A 17,444-nucleotide genomic window follows, 5' to 3' on the forward strand; every position below is an offset into this window, starting at 1 on the left:
AACAGGGCCAAAGGCTAGTCGCCACTCAGGACACGCTCCTCTTTCCCCCTCCAGGTTGCTGGGAGAGACAACAGTGTCACAGGACCGTGCAGCTCCACCCCTTCCCTTGCATCTTCTCCCGTGGGGTCCTGGAAGCCAGTGCTGCTCTGACTCAGCGTTAGGGCAGGTGGGAGGATGTGGGGCAGGTGTTAGAACCTGTGCCTGGGAAACTACCCAGTACTAACAAGCTTCTTTCTGTAGTGCAGTATTCATCCAGTTGCCAAATCCAGACACCTCTGAGAGGCTCTTAGCTTCTCCCTCTCACACCTCTCCCACACCCTGGGGATTTCTTTCACAATGGCTCCTAGTCCGGCTACTTCCATTCCCTTCCGTTGCTGTCCAGCGAATGAGTCCTTGCTCCAGCCTGCCTCATCTGTCCTGTGGTATTACAGACCCTTCTTCCACGCTGGCTGCCAGAATCATATTTCTAAACCAAACTGACCATGTCATCCATACTTAAACCAACATTCAGGACAGTGTAAATTACTCAGCTTGCCATTCATCTGACAAATACTGGGGTGGGATGGGGTGACTTACCATATGCCAAAGCAGTTCTTACAGGTACAGAAATACAGCAGTGAACCAAACAGCAAGAGCCCTGCTCTAGGGACCCGTCACAGTCTGGACCCCAGCAACCCTTTACAGCCCTGTCTTCCCCAAAGTCCTTCCAGCCCACCTCTCCTGCACCATGCACTCTGGTCTCTGCCTCTCAAGGCTTCCTTTGCTGGCCACGTTGGAGAGACCAGTACCCTCCTCCTAGATCCCTCCATTCCCCAAGTGGCCCACAGGGTGGCCTAGGGCTCCTCTGCAAATTGAGGCCCCTCTTCCAGCCAGCTAGAGCCCCGCTGCCCCTCCCCTGCCCCTCCTGGATTGTGAGCTAAGAGCCAGGGGTGAGAGGCTTGGGACCTGCGTGGCTCCCCCAGGCCTGTGGTGGCCGCCACCCACCACACAGGAAGCGGGGAAGGAGTGCGGCCCTCACCCCACCCAGGAATGTCTGGTCCCCAGGTAAGCATCCTGACAAAGCGCGTGACCCTCCCAAGATTACTGTCAGAGACCAGGACCCTGTGGGTAAGCGCTGCCCTAGAGCCCAGCCTGCCTCCATCTCTTCCATCTTCTCAGAGGGGGTGTCTTCCAGGGACCCCGGCAGGGCCTGGACAGGACCGAGAACTGGGAGAGGGGGCGTGGCTATCTGTTGGGGGTGTGGTCTGTAGGGCTGAGGGGTGGGGAGCATGTCTAACTAGAGTGGCTGCGCTCCGGAGTCCCTGCGCCTGATGGAGCGCCCTACCTGAGCATGCTCACTGCAGTTTGTGCCCTGGATGCCAGACACAGAAGCTGTGCAGCCTCGGGCCAGGCCGTACCCTTCTGCCCTCTCCTGCCCACAGTCCCCGCGTCTGCAGTTCCCGCTTGCTCACTTCTCTGTCCTCTCTCACCAGCCTCAGGGCTGCCTTCCTTTTCTTCACTTTCTCCCCTCCACTCCCAACCATATCTGACCCAGACACATCACTGCTACTCAAGGTCATTCAGGCACACCCTCAACTGCGACCTCCCTGCCCACTACGCCTCCGCCTCCGGTCACCCCCCTTCCTCCCGGGGATCCAGCCTCATCGTGCTATTGCACCTTTTACCCCTTTGCCCCTTCATCCTTGGAGCCCCTCCCTAAATGTCGCCACATCAGAGAAACCTTTCCCCACTGCCACCGCAGACTCAGTCTGGTGTTCCCTTGTGCGCCCAGAGAAATGGGACAGCGTCTTGCCCGTCGTAACACTTGCCGCACTGCCCCTACTCGAATCTACCTCCCCTGCCAGACCCCTTCCTTCTTGGCGATGCAGCCTGGCTCTTGTTCTTTCTGCCCCAGAACGTAGTCCTGGGGGTAGCAGGCATCAGCAAATGTATCTTAAAATGAGTAAATGGAAGATTGTAGGCATTAGGTAGATGCTGGGTGTGTGGAGGGTCTGGATTGTTGAGAGTTCATTTGAGAGGGCTTCTTGGAGGACAGACTGAACAGGCTTTGGTGCGGGGGAGAGATGTGATTTGGTGCAGTGAGAGGATCCTGAGGAAGCACCAGAGTGACACATTCTACCGATTTAACGATCCTTCAACAACTTCTATTGTCAGGCTTCATGCTGGGCACAGGGGACCTCAGTCTCCACTCAAGCTGCTTGCCCTGCAGTAGACAAGGAAGACAAGAGAGGCGGTGCCAGTGTAGAGTGCCGAGTGTCACACGGTGAGCACACGGACATGTGGCAGTGGGGAGGAGGAGTACTCACTCCAGGGGAGAGTCAGCCTTCCCAAAGAGGACCACCGGCCAACCCGAGAGCAGAGGGAGGGCCGGAGCCAGGGGCAGTGGAGAGAGGAGGCTGGGGGCTGAGCCAGCCTCATCATAAGGGCTTATACGCCAAAGGAAGGAGGTGGACTCCATCCCCGGGAAATGGGGAGCCACTGACGGGCTTCCGCAAAGTTCGGGAGTGACACGATCTAGTCCTGCAGGCCAATGCTGCGCAACGCCTCAGCTCTGAACCCCTCCTCAGAGAAGTCTTGTCTGAGCCCTCTGTCAGGCTGGACCCTCTTCCACGCTTCCCTGGCAGCCTGGTCAACTCCCCTTTTGGTTGAACACCTCTGCTGGCCTGAGCTCCTTGAGACACGAGGCCAGGTCTTAATCTTCTCCATGTCCCAAGCACCAGGCGCTCATTCTTGCTCATGACCAAATGTTTGTTGAATGAATGGATTGCTCCTTTCTTGTCTGGATTTCTAGAGCCCTTACTCTCAGGTCCACATCCTTTTACACCCGGAACCTGTGCATTATGTTGAAAATAGCATTTAATTGCGAAAGAGGAGGCCCAATTCAAGTCCTGGCTCCATTTCACGGGGCCAAGTCACTTGACTATCTTGAAACCTCAGATTCTTCATCTGTAAGATGGGGTACCATCGTGAACAGAGTCTGGGAGTCCCCACATGCATGCGTGAGTCTTGTGTCGCTGGGTAGACTGTATGCTCCGTGAAGGTGTTCCCCAGCACCTAGTGCAGTCTGAGCTTACAGGGAGCACAGTGCTCAGTCCTGTTGGTTGGTAGACAGCAGAGTGCAGAGTGGAGGGGAAGGAACACCTAAGGTGAAGTTGTAAGCCCTGTCCTGCCACTTCTGTGTGACTTTGAGCAAGGTTCTTCCCCTCTCTAAGTCTTCCTTGCCTCATCTGGCAACTATGGATATTAACCCTCACTTGGCAGACCTTACGGGCCAATGGAAACCATAGACATGAAACACCGATTTAACATAGACATGAAAATAGACATGAAAATGTTTCATGAATGAAAGATGATAGAGTAGATAACCGATCATTAATTAAAAACAAAAAGACAAAAAAAAAAAAAAAACAACTGAAGGAGTACAGATGAGGTGTGCGTGGCAATTGGTAGAAATGCCCCAGGCATCTGCTGACTACCCCTAGCAGGCAGAGATGCTGGGTTGCTGCCCTGGCAGCAGCTGGGCTGGGGACAGAGGTGTTTGGTCTTGCTGGGGTCAGCCCTGGGGCCCAGGAGAGACCGGGAGGGAGAGGTTCCTGAGGAGGGACTGAGCAGCCGGCCTTGGCTCTCCTTCCCTCCCAGATTTCTTAGGCAGCGTTCTTCTGTCTTAGGTTTTGAGGGGTCTCAGGAGTCCTGATGGCCTTGGTGAATGGGACCTGCCTGGGGGAGCAGTGAGCCCCTTAGTGTTGCCTGATCAACTCCCAGTTCCAAACTCCCAGTCTAGCCCCCTCCTCCCGGCCTCTGACATCTTGGTGGCAGGGCTTATGGGCCCTAATTTGTCTTAAGTCCAGCCTGGGGCAGAGACAGGGGCTGGGCAGAGGGAGTCTCAGCTTCCTCACTTCTAAAATGAGTGAGGATGAAACGAGAAAGCGGCTGCGACAATACCTCGGAACTTGTGTATTTTATTCAGGTGCAGGATTGCTGTTTATGGGCAGCGTGTTTATGGTGACCAGTGGGGCGTCCCTGTGTCAGGGAGCACTGGGACTCTTTCTCCCCAAAAAACTTTGTGCCACAGGCCATTTATGTGTATGGAGTGCAGGTTTGGTGTTGGAGGCAAAATAGAGCCGGCCAGGCTGTGGAAACAGGCAGGGCCAGCTGATTCCCTGGGCTCTGAGGGCCCAGGGCAGGGCCGCTTCCTCTTGGGCAGGATGAAACCGCCCCGTGGGGCTGGCCCCCTGAGCTCCTCCTTGGCCTCCTACCCCACAGACCGCCTCCTTCCGGACCTGTGCCCCCGGCAGAGGAAACACCAGACTTAGAATCCAGCAGGCAGGATTACCTTTCACTCACTGAGGATGTGATTTGAGCCAATATATCTCCATTTCTCTGAGGCTCAGATTTTGCATTCATCAAATAATGACAGCACCGTCTCCTGAGGTCGTCAGGATCAGGAGAGAGAACAGAGTGAAAGGTGCCTTGTGCACCGTTTTGTGCTGGACCCATTCATCTCTTGTCTCTCATCTCTTCCCCTGTCGGAGCTGGGCCTGATGTTCTGGTTGGGGCTTGTCAGAACCAGGACCTCGGGGCACCCCCGCTGCAGCCCCGTCCTTCCAAGGGAAAGAGCAAGGCCTGCAGGACAAGGGAGGCTGACTCTGCAGTGGGTCCCTTTTGTGCTTTCTACCCCTCGGGTAGCCTCTCGCCCCCTGGAACATTCCTGGGGGTGAGGGAGTTGCCCTTTCCCAGTGTTATTTTTTATTCCTGTGGGGCTCACCTCACAGGAATAAAAAATATGAAAAGTAGCTTTGTAATTTTTTTTTTTTTAAAGGGCTCACCTATGACAAAAGGCTCATCTCCCAGATAGGGGAAGGGCCCATACCCCTTATACCCTGGGCCATGGGGGTACCAGGAGGGCCAACCGTGGGCTGGAGGGAGGTCTGCACTGTAGGCAAGGGGGCAGACAGAGGGGTTGGAGACTGTGGCTGTACTGGCGTGGGGGCTTTGCTGTTGTGCCTTCCCAAGACGCTCATTTTTAGCACCTTGGTCTTTACCTCCTGGTGTCCTCCAGCTACCTCCTGTCTCATTCTAGTCAGTGAAACAGTGTTGGGAGGGTACAGTTCTGGGATGAGGTCCAAGGAACAGGAGCTGCCTGGTCCTGGGAGCCTCTTTTGGGACACTTTGACCTTGGGAACCCCTGACCCCTCTCCCCGGAGCCCCAGATCTGTGCACCAGGTTCTTCCTGACCAACGACCAGATCCATCTCTATCTGAATGAGTTTTCCTGGAAGGACGTTACCAATGCCTTGTCCCTGGCCAACATGATCCTGGGGCTCTTCTCCATCTTCTGCAGCTTCTGCAAGTAGGTCTGGGGCCCAGTAGGATCTTAGCCAAGAGCTGGAGCCAATGGCATGCAGGGAGGAGTGGGGAGCCTAGGTAGCCAGGCACTGAGGCCCAGGATCAACCGGGGGCAGGAGAAAGGGTAGTGATTGGGAGTCAAGAGGCCAAGATCCTGGCCTCAGCTCTACTACCAGCCTGATGTGTGACTTTAGGTCACATCCCTGAGCCTTGGTTTCTCCATCGTTAAAACAAGGAGCTTGCACTGTGATCTCTAGGTGCCTTCCAGCTGTGGCAGTCCAGAATGGTCTTTATGAGAAAACCAAGAGATTCTATTCTGGTGGCCTTTACATAATCCTTGGGGTAGGCAGGCTATCATGAGAAATTTTTGATTCTTAAATTAGAACATATGATCTGGGGAATATTTACAGTCAGCACGATTATGGAAAATCTGGGACATGTTTATGGGCCCCTAAAAAGTTATAAGCAAATTATATTTCTACAAATTGAATCATATTTTAATGCCTTGTCAAATCAGTTCTTTTTTTTTTTAATTTTTTTTTAACGTTTTTTATTTTTGAGACAGAGAGAGACAGAGCATGAATGGGGGAGGGGCAGAGAGAGAGGGAGACACAGAATCCGAAGCAGGCTCCAGGCTCTGAGCCATCAGCCCAGAGCCCGACGTGGGGCTCGAACTCATGGACCGCGAGATGGTGACCTGAGTCAAAGTCGGACGCTTAACCAACTGAGCCACCCAGGCGCCCCTCAAATCAGTTCTTTAAAGATAAATCCTTTATAATGCAGCCTCCTAACCTGTTTGATTCTCTATAACCATCAGCAAATGCCTTCTCTGGATCTGTTTCTCATCCATTAAATCATTTTATCTGATGATGTTTGAGTTCCCTTCCAGTTAAATTTTATGATTCTCTAAGTCTGGATTTTTGGGGGTCTTATAAAGTAGAGCATATCTACAGCAGAAAATCTCTAACTTCTTAGTTCAGTGCAATCTTCTGGGAGTATAGCTAAAAAAATTTTTTTAATGTTTATTTCCTTTTGAGAGAAAGGGAGAGACAGAGGCATGAGTGGGGGAGGGGCAGAGAGAGAGATACACAGAATCCAAAGCAGGCTCCAGGCTTTGAGCAGAGAGCCCAACATGGGGCTCAAACTCACAGACCATGAGATCATGACCTGAGCTGAAGTCAGACACTTAACAGACTGAGCCACCCAGGTGCCTCAGTTTTGGGAGTGTCATTTTTATGGCACGGTGGTGGGCCCATTTCCCTTTAGACACATAGGTATGGCTCTAAAGAAAGGTAGTGCTGAGCATGTTTGGAGACAGCTGAAGCCTGGGGTGAGGTTCTCTGCTTCTACTTGGTCATCAAGCATTGCAATCAGGGTGTAGACTTAGGAATGGCATTCTAGGGCAGCCTTGCCTGAGACTATGGTGGCTGCTTTTAGAAAGGGGTCTGGGAGCATGTGCTGGACTAAAGCACAGAATCCTTGAATGTAAGATCTGAAAGAGATCTTGGAAATCATATAGAGCATCAAAATATGTAGACAAAAAAACAGAACTGCAAGGAGAAATGGGCAAATCCGTTATCGTAGTTGGGCATTTCAACACCCCTCCATCAGAAACTGACATCCATTTGGCAAAAAATCAGTAAGGAGATGGTTGAACTGAACAGCACCATCAGTCAACTGGATCTAATTGATATTTATAGAATACTTTACCCAATAACAGCAGAATACACATTCTTCTCCTCACACTTTGGGGTATAAGACATACCTCAACAAACGTAAAAGAATAGAAATCATATGAAGTATGCCCTCAGATCCCATGGAATTAAAGTAGAAATCAATACGGGGTGCCTGGGTGGCTCAGTCGGTTAAGCGGCCGACTTCGGCTCAGGCCACGATCTCGCGGTCCGTGAGTTCGAGCCCCTCGTCGGGCTCTGGGCTGACAGCTCGGAGCCTGGAGCCTGTTTTGGATTCTGTGTCTCCCTCTCTCTGACCCTCCCCCATTCGTGCTCTGTCTCTCTCTGTCTCAAAAATAAATAAACGTTAAAAAAAATAATAATAAAGTAGAAATCAATAACAGAAAGATAACTAGAAAATCCCAAAATATGTGAAGGTTAAGCAACACGATTCTAAATAATATATTAAAGAAGAAAACTATTTTGAGCTAAAAGAAAATGAAAATACAACTTATCAAAATTTGTTGGGGTGCCTGGGTGGCTCAGTCAGTTAAGCGTCCGACTTCGATCTTGTGGTCCGTGAGCTTCGGGCTCTGTGCTGACATCTTGGAGCCTGGAGCCTGCTTCAGTTCTGTGTCTCCCTCTCTGCCCCTCCCTTGCTCGTACTCTCTGTCTCTCATAAATGAATACATGTTAAAAAAAAATTAAAAAAAACCCAACTTATCAAAATTTGTGAGATGCGGTGAACGTGGTAGTTATAGTGAAATTTGTAACATTGAATGCATGTACTAGAAAAGAAACCTCTGTGAAAGACAACATCAGGAGAATTAGAAGACAAGCTATAGGCTGGGAGAAAATATTTGCAAAAGGTACATCTGAGAAAGGACTGTAAAATAGACAAAGCTTAAAATTCTTCAATAAGAAAACAAAGAACTCAATTAAAAAATGGGCCAAAGACCTTAACAGAGACCTCATCGAAGGAGATATACAGATGGCAGTAAGCATGTGAAGATACTCCACATTGTATGTTATCAGGGAGATGTAGTGAGATATTACTACACACCTACCGGCCAAAGGAATTGCCCAGAACACTGACGACATCAAATGCTGGCGAGGACGTGGAGCAACAGGAACTCTCATGCACCGCTGGCGGGAACACAAGATGGTTCAGCCGCTTTGGGAGACAGTGTGGCAATTTCACAAAGCTACACCTAGTCTTACCATATGATCCAGCAATCACACTGTTTGGTATTTATCCAAATGAACTGAAAACTATGTCCACACAAAACCCTGCACTGGGATGTTTATGATGTTTAATTTACAACTGCCAAAACTCGCAAGCAACCAAGATATCGTCTAATAAGTGAATACATGAATAAACCGAGGTATTTCCAAATTTTCCAAACAATGGAGGATTGCTCAGTGCTAAAAAGAAATGACCTATCAGACCATGAGAAGACACAGAGGAATCATAAGTGCATATTACCAAGTGAAAGAAGCCAATATGCAAAGGCTACATACTATATGATTACAGTGATATGATATTCTGGAAAGGCAAAAATATCAAGATAATAAAAAATCAGTGATTGGTACAGGAGGGTGGAGGGAATGAATAGGTGGAGCACAGAGGATATTTAGGACATTGGAAATAATCTTCATGATACTATAATAATGGATACTCATCATGCGTTTGTCCAAAACCATAGAATGTACAACACGAAGAGTGAACCCTAAGGTAAACTACGGACTTTGGGTGACTATGTGTCAACATAGGTTCATCCTTGGTATGTGTCAAGAATTAGAATGTACTGTTCTGGTGAGTGATATTGATCATGTGGGAAGCTATGCATAGGTGGGAGATGGGGGGGTAGATGGGAAATTTCTGTAGCTTCCTTTCAATTTTATTGTAAACCTAAAACCTCCCCCAAAAAATAAAGCCTTAGAAAAATTGGGAAAAAAAGGGAGATAGAAATCAATAGTATAAGGCTTCCACCTTAGCAAACTAGGGGGAAAAAAAAAGCACGTTAAATCCAAAGTAAGCAGAAGAAAATAATAAAAATGAGAGGGACACCTGGGTGGTTCAATCGGTTAAGCGTCTGATCCTTGACCTCAAGTCAGGTCTTGATTTCAAGGTCGTGGGTTCAAGGTCCGCATTTGAGCTCCACGCTCTGGGTGCAAAGCCTACTTAAAAAAGGGGGGGGGGTGGGGGGCCACCTGGGTGGCTCAGTCAGTTGAGTGTCCAACTTTGGCTCACGTCACGATCTCGCAGTTCGTGAGTTCAAGCCCCACATTGGGCTCACAGTGCCAGCCTGTCCACACAGAGCCCGCTTCTGATCTTCTGTCTCCCCTCTCTGCCCCTCCCCTGCTTGTGCTCTCCCCAAACTAAATAAATATTAAAAAAAAAAAAAGAGCAGCCATCAATGAAATTAAAAATAAGAAATCAGTAGAGACAATCAACGAAACCAAAAGCTGATTGATTCTTTGGAAAAATCAATAAAATTGATAAGCCTCTAGGCAGGCCAACCAAGAAAATAAAGAAAAAAAGAGAAGACACAAACTACCAGTATCAGAAATGAAAGAGAGCCATCACTACTGATCTCATGGACTTTAAAAGGATAATAAAGGAATATTATGAACAACTCTGTAAGTGACGTAGCCTAAATGAAAGGGACCAAGTCCTTAAAAGTCATGAGTTACCTAAACTTGCACTAGGAGAAATAGCTTATCTGAATAGGCCTCTATTAAATCATTTGGCACAACCCCCTCACTTTCCAGATGGAGGAAGAGAGGCCTAGAGGGGTAGGGAGTGGTTTATCTGAGAAACCACAGTGAGATGGTTGCCGAGGCTGGGAACATAGGACCCCTGTGCCCTCAAATATGCCTGGGATTTAGAGTTGGAAGGGACCTTAGTGATTATCTAAGGGGCTCGAGGCACCCCCTTTAAGACTGTGGGTTGAGAGTGTGGCAGGGGTGTGTGTGTGTGTAGTGTGTAAAGCAGTGTATTTCAGAAAGAACACGAGTGTGGGGAACACGCAGGGCAGGGTGTGTGTGTGTGCGTGTGGAAGGGTTGCCCAGTGCAGCCCATGACACAGCTGTCCTGTCGGGGCCTGCTGCCCTACACTTCAGGAAATGCTACAGTGCCTCCTGGATGCTTCTGATCAGCTTCCTATTAGACATGGCAGTTGGGACGATAACCAGACACCTCAGCCTCTGCTCCAGATCGGGTGAGTCCAGGCCTCAGACCCCTGATCCCTGACCCCAGGAGCCCATCTCGGGTCACCCTCCATCTTCTCACATCCAGCAGGCTTTCAGGAGTCAGCACTCCTGCTCACCTCCCTCCGAGGACAGCAGAAGCAGCCGGAGAACCGTCCCGGAGCCCCATAGTCCAGATCTAGGCCCCCCGCGGGCTCACCTGTTGATCCTTAGCCATCCTTGCCCAGGCCGCAGTTTCCTTGGCGGTGCTGCCTCCCCGCTAGGGGTGCCCCAGGAATTGGGAGTGGGTGGTGGCAGCGGTGCTTGGGAGGGGGGAAATGAAAAATCACCCCAGCAGAGCGGCTGGTTTAAAATACAAGAAAATATTTCCATGTAAGAGTTTGCTTGAAAAAAAAAAGGGTTCCGTGGCTTGTGAATTTGTATCCAGTTGTGGTCCAACCCTGGATGTTAAAGGGCGGGAAAACTAAGACCTGAGAAGGAAAGATTTGCCTCAGGCCGCATGGTCCACGTGAGGCAGAGCCAGGAGGCCCCTCCACCCCCCGCCCCGCCCCCCGTCCTTGATCCCTAGGGGAGCAGCTGTTGCTCTCTGGGACCTCAGTCCCGGCTTGGCACCCCTGCAGCTCCCCCACCACAGGGGACTAAAGTGCAAGACAAATGAGCATAAGTTCTGACCTCGACCTTCTGGAGCAGGGGTGGAGCTGAATGACTTTGCTGTCTTCACCACCTTTGGCCTGGCCTCAGCCCTGCTCCTAGGCGTGGATGGGCCTCTGAATGCGTTCCTGGCCGTCATCTATGTGTTAGCTGCTACCTTCCGCCTGTGTTTTTATTCAACTGGTGAGTGGACCCCAGCCTTGTAGCTAAGGGTGGGGAGACACGGAGGGGCGCTATTGGATGCCAGAAGCCTTGGGGGGGGGGGCGGTAACTGACTCCTCCCCTCCTCTTTGGTTCCTTTCCCTTCCTTGTCCTGTGCCCCAGGCCCACTGGAGGCTGCAGGCTGCAGTGGCAGAGACCTGGAGAGGGGCAGGGGCCCATGGTTCTCGGACCAGCTGTGCCTTTTTCTCGTTGTATGACCTTTGGGTGGTGCACAGAGACTCACAGAATCCAGAACTAGGGGTCATCCTCCACAGTTTTCTACAACAGATAGAGAAACTGAGCAAGGCAACCAAGGGCAGTTGCCTTGCCCAAGGTCACAATGCAAGGGGGCGTAGAGGTGGACCAGAAGACCTCAGAGGACCCTCCTGCAGAGCCTTCCTTGGTGCTGGGGCCCACGCCTTGTCCCAGCCGCCTGCTTCCCCGTGGGGATCCGGCGCAGAACCCACACACCATCTCTGCGAACGGCTGACCGCTTTACAGCCTGCCACTGCCTGGCGAGGAGGGGGATCTGGAGTGGGTGGCAGGGAAGACCCAACGGGCTGGCTTTGCTCAGCGGGAGGCAGCTAATCTCCACCTCTTCCTTCCCTGGCAGGTGTTCCCTTCACGTACAAGGGTCTACCCTGCCGCTATGCTTCCTGTGTTTTGGCCTCCACCTGCCTTCTGACCAAAGGCAACACGTTCATTCTGTCTTGCATGGCCTCACTTATGATTCTGTTCATGATGGACCAGAGCTACTATCCACGTGATGAGATCCTGGGGTCTGAGAACTGGAAAAAATTGATTTATCTGGGGGGTGAGTGAAAATACTGCTTTCAAATGTCACCAGTGCTGGTCTATTATCACTGCTGCTCATGGCCACCCTGTACCTCGCCCCCACACTCCCGATCTCCCTTACCCTGTTTTATTTGTGTCCATGGAGTTTATCACCATCTGAAATGTATCTACTTTTTTATTGTCTATACACACTCAAACTGCCCCCGGATAGACGACTCTCTTTCATTCGTGCAGTAATCCCTGGGCCTAGGATTGTGCCAACCACGTGGTAGATGCCCAGTAAGTATTTGTTGAATGCTATTAAGTTCAATCAGGAACACCTACCATACGCTGGATACTGGGAACCAAACTGATAAACTAGACCAACCCTTCCTGCCTCAGGATTCACAGTCTAATAGGGGAGACAGACCCCAACCAAATAATGGCAGAAATAACTAGAAATGCATAGTTGTTTTTTTTTTTTTTAATTTATTTATTTATAATGACAGAGAGGGAGAGAGGCAGAGAGAGAATCCAGCAGGTTCCATGCTAACAGTGAGGAGCCCGACGCGGGGCTCAAACCCATGAACTGTGAGATCATGACCTGAGCTGAAACCAAGAGTTGGACACTAGAAAGGCATAGTTTTGATGTGTTGTGGAGCACAGGGTTCTCTGAGAAGGGGACTTAATGAGACTGAAATGGTCTGAAGGGTGGAAAGGATGTTTCAGAAGGTAACATTTAAGTGGAACCTGGGTGAAGGTTGTCAAAGGTACAGACTTCCAATGATAAGTTCTGGGGACGTAATGGACAACACGGTGACTACAGTTAACAATACCATGTTGTGGGGAGGCTGGGTGGCCCAGTCGGTTAAGCGTCTGACTTTGGCTCAGGTCACGATCTCACAGTTTGTGGTTCAAGCCCTGCCTCGGGTGAGCATGAGCCCTGCTTTGGGTGAGTCCCACTTTGCTCTCTCTTTCTCTCTGCCCCTTGTGGGATTCTCTCTGTCTCTACCCCTCGCTCACTTGTGCCCTCTCTAAAAAAAAAGAGGGGCGCCTGGGTGGCTCAGTCGGTTGAGCGTCCGACTTCAGCTCAGGTCATGATCTCACGGTCTGTGGGTTCAAGCCCCGCATCGGGCTCTGTGCTGACAGCTTGGAGCCTGGAGCCTGCCTATGATTCTGTGTCTCCCTCTCTCTCTGCCCCTCCCCCACTTGTGCTGTCTGTCTGTCTCTCTCTCAAAAATAAATAAACATTAAAAAAAAAGAATATTGCATTTGGAAGTAGATAGGAAAGCAGATCTTAAAAGTTCTCGTCGCAAGAAAGGGAAATGGGTAACTGTGCAGTGGCAGACACTAACGAGACTGCTGGTCGTGTCACAGGATACACAAATATCGAATCATTACGCTGCACACCTTGGACTAATACAGTTTTGTGTTATATGTCCATAATATCTCAATAAAACTGGAAAAAATTAAAAAGGTGACCTTCAAGATGACTGGCTAGGTGGGTAAGAGAGGTAGTTCAGAAGAGAAAACGGCATTTTCTAGGCTCTAGGCTAGAAGGTGCTGGGTGCGGTCGTGCAGCCATGTGGCTGGAACTTGCTGAGAGATCCTAGTGATACAAACCGAGTCCGTGAAGGGGGTGGGTTTGGGGAACTGATCCTAGCGGCAAACGGGAAGCCTCTGAAGGGACTTCTGAGCAGCAGTTTTAAGTGGCCACTTGGAATACAATGTGGAGACCAGATGGTGGGAGACTGAGAACAAAGAGGAAAAGTGACTTGCTGTTGTATGAGAGGTGGTGACAACAGAGCAGACGAAGGGACTTCAGATGCATGTTGGGAACAGAACCGATATTGAGGAAGCCCTGAGGTCCTGGCCACACTGGGGACCTGGCGGATATCTCCCTAGAGTTCTCCCTGACTTAGGGCTTCCTTCAAGGAATACCGGTGTTTCTGCTTTGGGGATGTGCTCATGGGGACAAGACAAACATCTACAGGGATACTTGGTTTCTTTCTTTATTCCCTGTGGGTCCATTCTGGTTCATAGGGTCCCTGCTTTCATCCTGACTGTCCTTTTTTCTTTTAATTTTTAATGTTTATTATTTATTATTGAGAAAGAGAGAGAGAGACAGAGTGCAAGCAGGGGAGGGTTAGAGAGAGAGGGAGACACAGAATCTGAAGCAGGATCCAGGCTCTGAGCTGTCAGCACAGACAAGGGCTCAAACTCATGAACCTTGAGATCATGACCTGGGCTGAAGTCGGATGCTTAACCAACTGAGCCACACAGGTGCCCCCTGACCTTCCCTTTTGGGCTCATATCCTTTCTCTGTACCACCAGCACCGACGCCCCTGCTCAAGTTCTAGGCAGTGGCTCCTCTGTGGCCCAGCTAGCAGAGGCAGAACAGTGTTGAGAAGCATCTGGGTTTGCTGCTAAACAGACCCGAGTTCAAGTTCCAATGCCAGGACGTGTTAATTGCATCAACTTGGGCTGACGACCTCATTATTTTGAGTTTAGTTTTCTTCATCTATAAAATGAAGCCAATAATTCCTACCTCAGGATTCTTGAGATTAAATGGGATAATGCAGATCAATCCTCTGGCACAGATGTGTCCTGTAGGGAAATTTCTAGTCCCTTCTTCCCTCCACCTGCCCTCCTATCTCTCAGCAACAGTGTTTCCCACAATGCTCTTTGCTTCTGTAGATACCACTGCTCCCCTTCTCTCCCAATAAGCCATATGCTTGGCCTCAGCCTTCCTTGGATTGTCTTGGCTGTGAGAGTAAAGGAGGAAACTGTACCTCACAGATTTCGATACCACTTAATACCAGAGCCCAACTGGACAGATTCCAAAATGGCCACTCTTGATATTCCTCTTACCTGGAGTGCAGCCAATCACCTTTTTAGACGGAGGTTCCGTCTCTCCCACAGAGCTTCTGAAAAGCCGGCCTGTGGCTGTGAGACCTCATGTCACGCATTTTCCAGGACAACTCTGGTTTAAAATATTGTCCCATTGCCTCAACAGATCAATGACTGTTCTGAAATATTATAAGTATTCCAAAGCTCCAATACATCTCTGTAACTGAAAGTGGTCTTCTGTCAGATCATATGTTCTGATTTCTCTTGAGGAATGTATGGTAGTTATCCCCACGGAAACGATGTTGCCTCGTACTCTCCAACCCTCTTTGAGCTTTCCGAGGCTGTCTAGTTTTTACAAGTCAGGCAGACACGGCTTTGAATCAAGACCTTGTACAGGTTATATCCCCTCTGTCTCTTCATCTGAAAAACAGACTGGATTCTGAGTCACAGAATTATTGTGAAACGTAAATGGAGCAATCTTTGTAACATACCTAGCAGATTGTCTAGTGCAAAGTAGATATTCCACAGGTGTTGGGGCCCTTTTGCCTGTCGGTGGTGTATCTCAGATTCAAATGTGTTGGGGGTCCCCCAAGACCACCCCAGGTTCAGTGGTTCTCTTGGGGATTCACAGGATGCATATAGTCATACTCATGGTTAAGACTTATTACAGCAAAAGACACAAAGCAAAGGCAGCAAAGGGCAGATGAAAGGGGCAAAATCTGGAGGAAATGAGGCACAGCCCCTCAAGTGTCCTCCCTGTGGGGCCACCCTGCACAAAACTGTGACAACACCCATGAAAGTCTTGTGTACCTGGAAGCTCTTTAGAGACTCAGGGTCCAAGGTTTTTATAAGGGCTGGCCACATCAGCACCCTAGACCTAGCGGTACCAAAATTCTAGACTTACACAGAAGGAAATCAACACTCAGCACAGTCTAAGGACAGGGAACCATTCTTGCCCATTAGGGAAAGTTCTATATTAGAAATAGACTCTTTTTTTAATGTTTATTTATTTTTGAGACAGAGAGAGACAGAGCATGAAGGGGGAGGGGCAGAGAGAGAGGGAGACACAGAATCCGAAACAGGCTCCGGGCTCTGAGCTGTCAGCACAGAGCCTGACGTGGGGCTCGAACTCACGGACCGTGAGATCATGACCTGAGCCGAAGTTGGATGCTTAACCGACTGAGCCACCCAGGCGCCCCAGGGAAGTTCTATATTGATATAGGGAACTGTTTACTAGCCATGTTCCTGGACTCCAGTTAAAGGCCAACCTGGCAAGCAGGCCGGCCTTCGTTCATTCATTTGTTTGTTCGTTCGTTCGTTCCTTTCTTTTTTATTTATATTGAGAGACAGAGTGACCAGGGGAGGGGCAGAGAGAGACGGAGAAAGAGAATCCCAAGAAGGCTCCATACTGTCTGCATGGAGCCCAATGCAGGGCTTGAACTCACAAACCCAGGCACCTTGCAAGCAGGCCTTTCTAAAGACAGCTGTCCCAGGTCTGCTGTGCTCTTCTGCATATGTGTAACATTGTATTGGCCACTATCACATATTAAACTTGACACAATTGGAAATATATATGTCATTCATATATATATATATTTTTTTTTCTTTTTAATGTTTATTTATTTATTTTTGGAAGAGCGGGGAGGAGAGAGTACAAGTAGGGAAGAGGCAGAGAGAGAGGGAGAGAGAGTCTCAAGGCTCCATGCTGTCATCACAGAGCCTCACACAGGACTCGATCCCACGAACCCTGAGATCATGACCTGAGCCAAAATCAAGAGTCGGACGCTTAACTGACTGAGCCACCCAGGCGCCCCTGGGATGGATGGAGATATATACATATATTTCTAACAAGGGGTCTGGACAACTCAAATTTATTCTCGGCTAAGACTGATTTCTGATCTGAATTCAACCAAATGGAACCTGAGTTTGCATTACATTATAATTATCTAGTTACAAAGAGACAAAACCTCTTAAAGGCAGGGCTCGGGTCTCGTTGGTTCTTGTTTCTTAGGCCGATGAGTAAAAACTGAAGGATGGGAGGATGGGGGTGGGAGAGAAGAGGGCGGGAAATACACGAAGACAGCTTCATAGACATGGAATGCTTGCCTTTTTTCTCCCTCCAGGTGTCATCATGCTGCTTGTGTCTCCATTCTCCCTAACTGCTTTTTACTGCCTGATGTGGTCGCTGTCCTACATCTTCTTTCCAGATGCTCTGTGGGGCAAGGCAGCATGCTTCAGGCTATAGCACCAAAGAAAGTGAACAGCTTCACCCACTCCCACTGGCCTCTGTGGGGTTTGCGCCAGCATATCGGGCCAAGCCTTGCCTTATCCTCACTAAATCTTTCTTTGTCCCTATGTCTCCTGTGTGCTAGATACGTGTGCCTTGAACCAGAGCAAACCACGATAGGGCCAGTGGCCTTCACTTCTTCCTCTTTACTCAGGGTTCCGAATCCCTTGGGGACAATAGCTGTGTCATACAGAACAGAATTCTTTCCAAGGTAAAGTTGGGTTGGGTTTGAGTTCCAGCCCTGTTACCGGCTGGGTGATGTTGTGTACTAAGGTCAATCCCTTGGAGTGGGGTGAAACCCTTTAGCATTGGTACAGTCTCCACCTTGGCCTGATCCTTATTACTCCAGGGCGCGGGGGTGAGGGGGCGTGGGGGGTGCTTATTTTAAAGCATTTCTTAAACTTGCAGATTGGTTCAGTAGAGCAGAGCTAATCACAGGACAATCATGCT

The 17,444-nt window shown here is 49.6% G+C and overlaps 1 protein-coding gene across 3 annotated transcripts; it reads left to right on the top strand.

The window, feature by feature from the left end:
* Positions 1 to 937: 937 nt before the first annotated feature.
* On the top strand, positions 938 to 17,062 carry TMEM269 (transmembrane protein 269). Of its 3 annotated transcripts, none has more exons than XM_042996834.1 (7): positions 938 to 1,044; positions 2,155 to 2,263; positions 5,205 to 5,349; positions 10,145 to 10,242; positions 10,922 to 11,065; positions 11,697 to 11,897; positions 16,831 to 17,062. In XM_042996834.1, the coding sequence occupies exons 1-7, from the start codon at positions 1,030 to 1,032 to the stop codon at positions 16,950 to 16,952; spliced, it is 834 nt and encodes a 277-aa protein (XP_042852768.1). In that variant the 5' UTR covers positions 938 to 1,029; the 3' UTR covers positions 16,953 to 17,062. The 3 variants fall into 3 exon arrangements, with proteins under 3 accessions (XP_042852768.1, XP_007077418.2, XP_042852769.1); XM_007077356.3 differs by having other exon boundaries at positions 5,211 to 5,349; XM_042996835.1 differs by lacking the exon at positions 2,155 to 2,263 and having other exon boundaries at positions 952 to 1,044.
* Positions 17,063 to 17,444: the final 382 nt, after the last annotated feature.

The sequence above is a fragment of the Panthera tigris genome, chromosome C1 (genome assembly GCF_018350195.1).
Source record: "Panthera tigris isolate Pti1 chromosome C1, P.tigris_Pti1_mat1.1, whole genome shotgun sequence".
In the NCBI taxonomy this organism is placed as follows: Eukaryota; Metazoa; Chordata; class Mammalia; order Carnivora; family Felidae; genus Panthera; species Panthera tigris.

What these genes read in the sequence shown, in the direction of transcription:
- TMEM269 (XM_042996834.1), top strand. An exon ending in ATCTTCTGCAGCTTCTGCAA is followed by an intron (nt 5,350 to 10,144) that starts GTAGGTCTGGGG and finishes CCTACACTTCAG; the next exon opens with GAAATGCTACAGTGCCTCCT. An exon ending in CCTGTGTTTTTATTCAACTG is followed by an intron (nt 11,066 to 11,696) that starts GTGAGTGGACCC and finishes CTTCCCTGGCAG; the next exon opens with GTGTTCCCTTCACGTACAAG.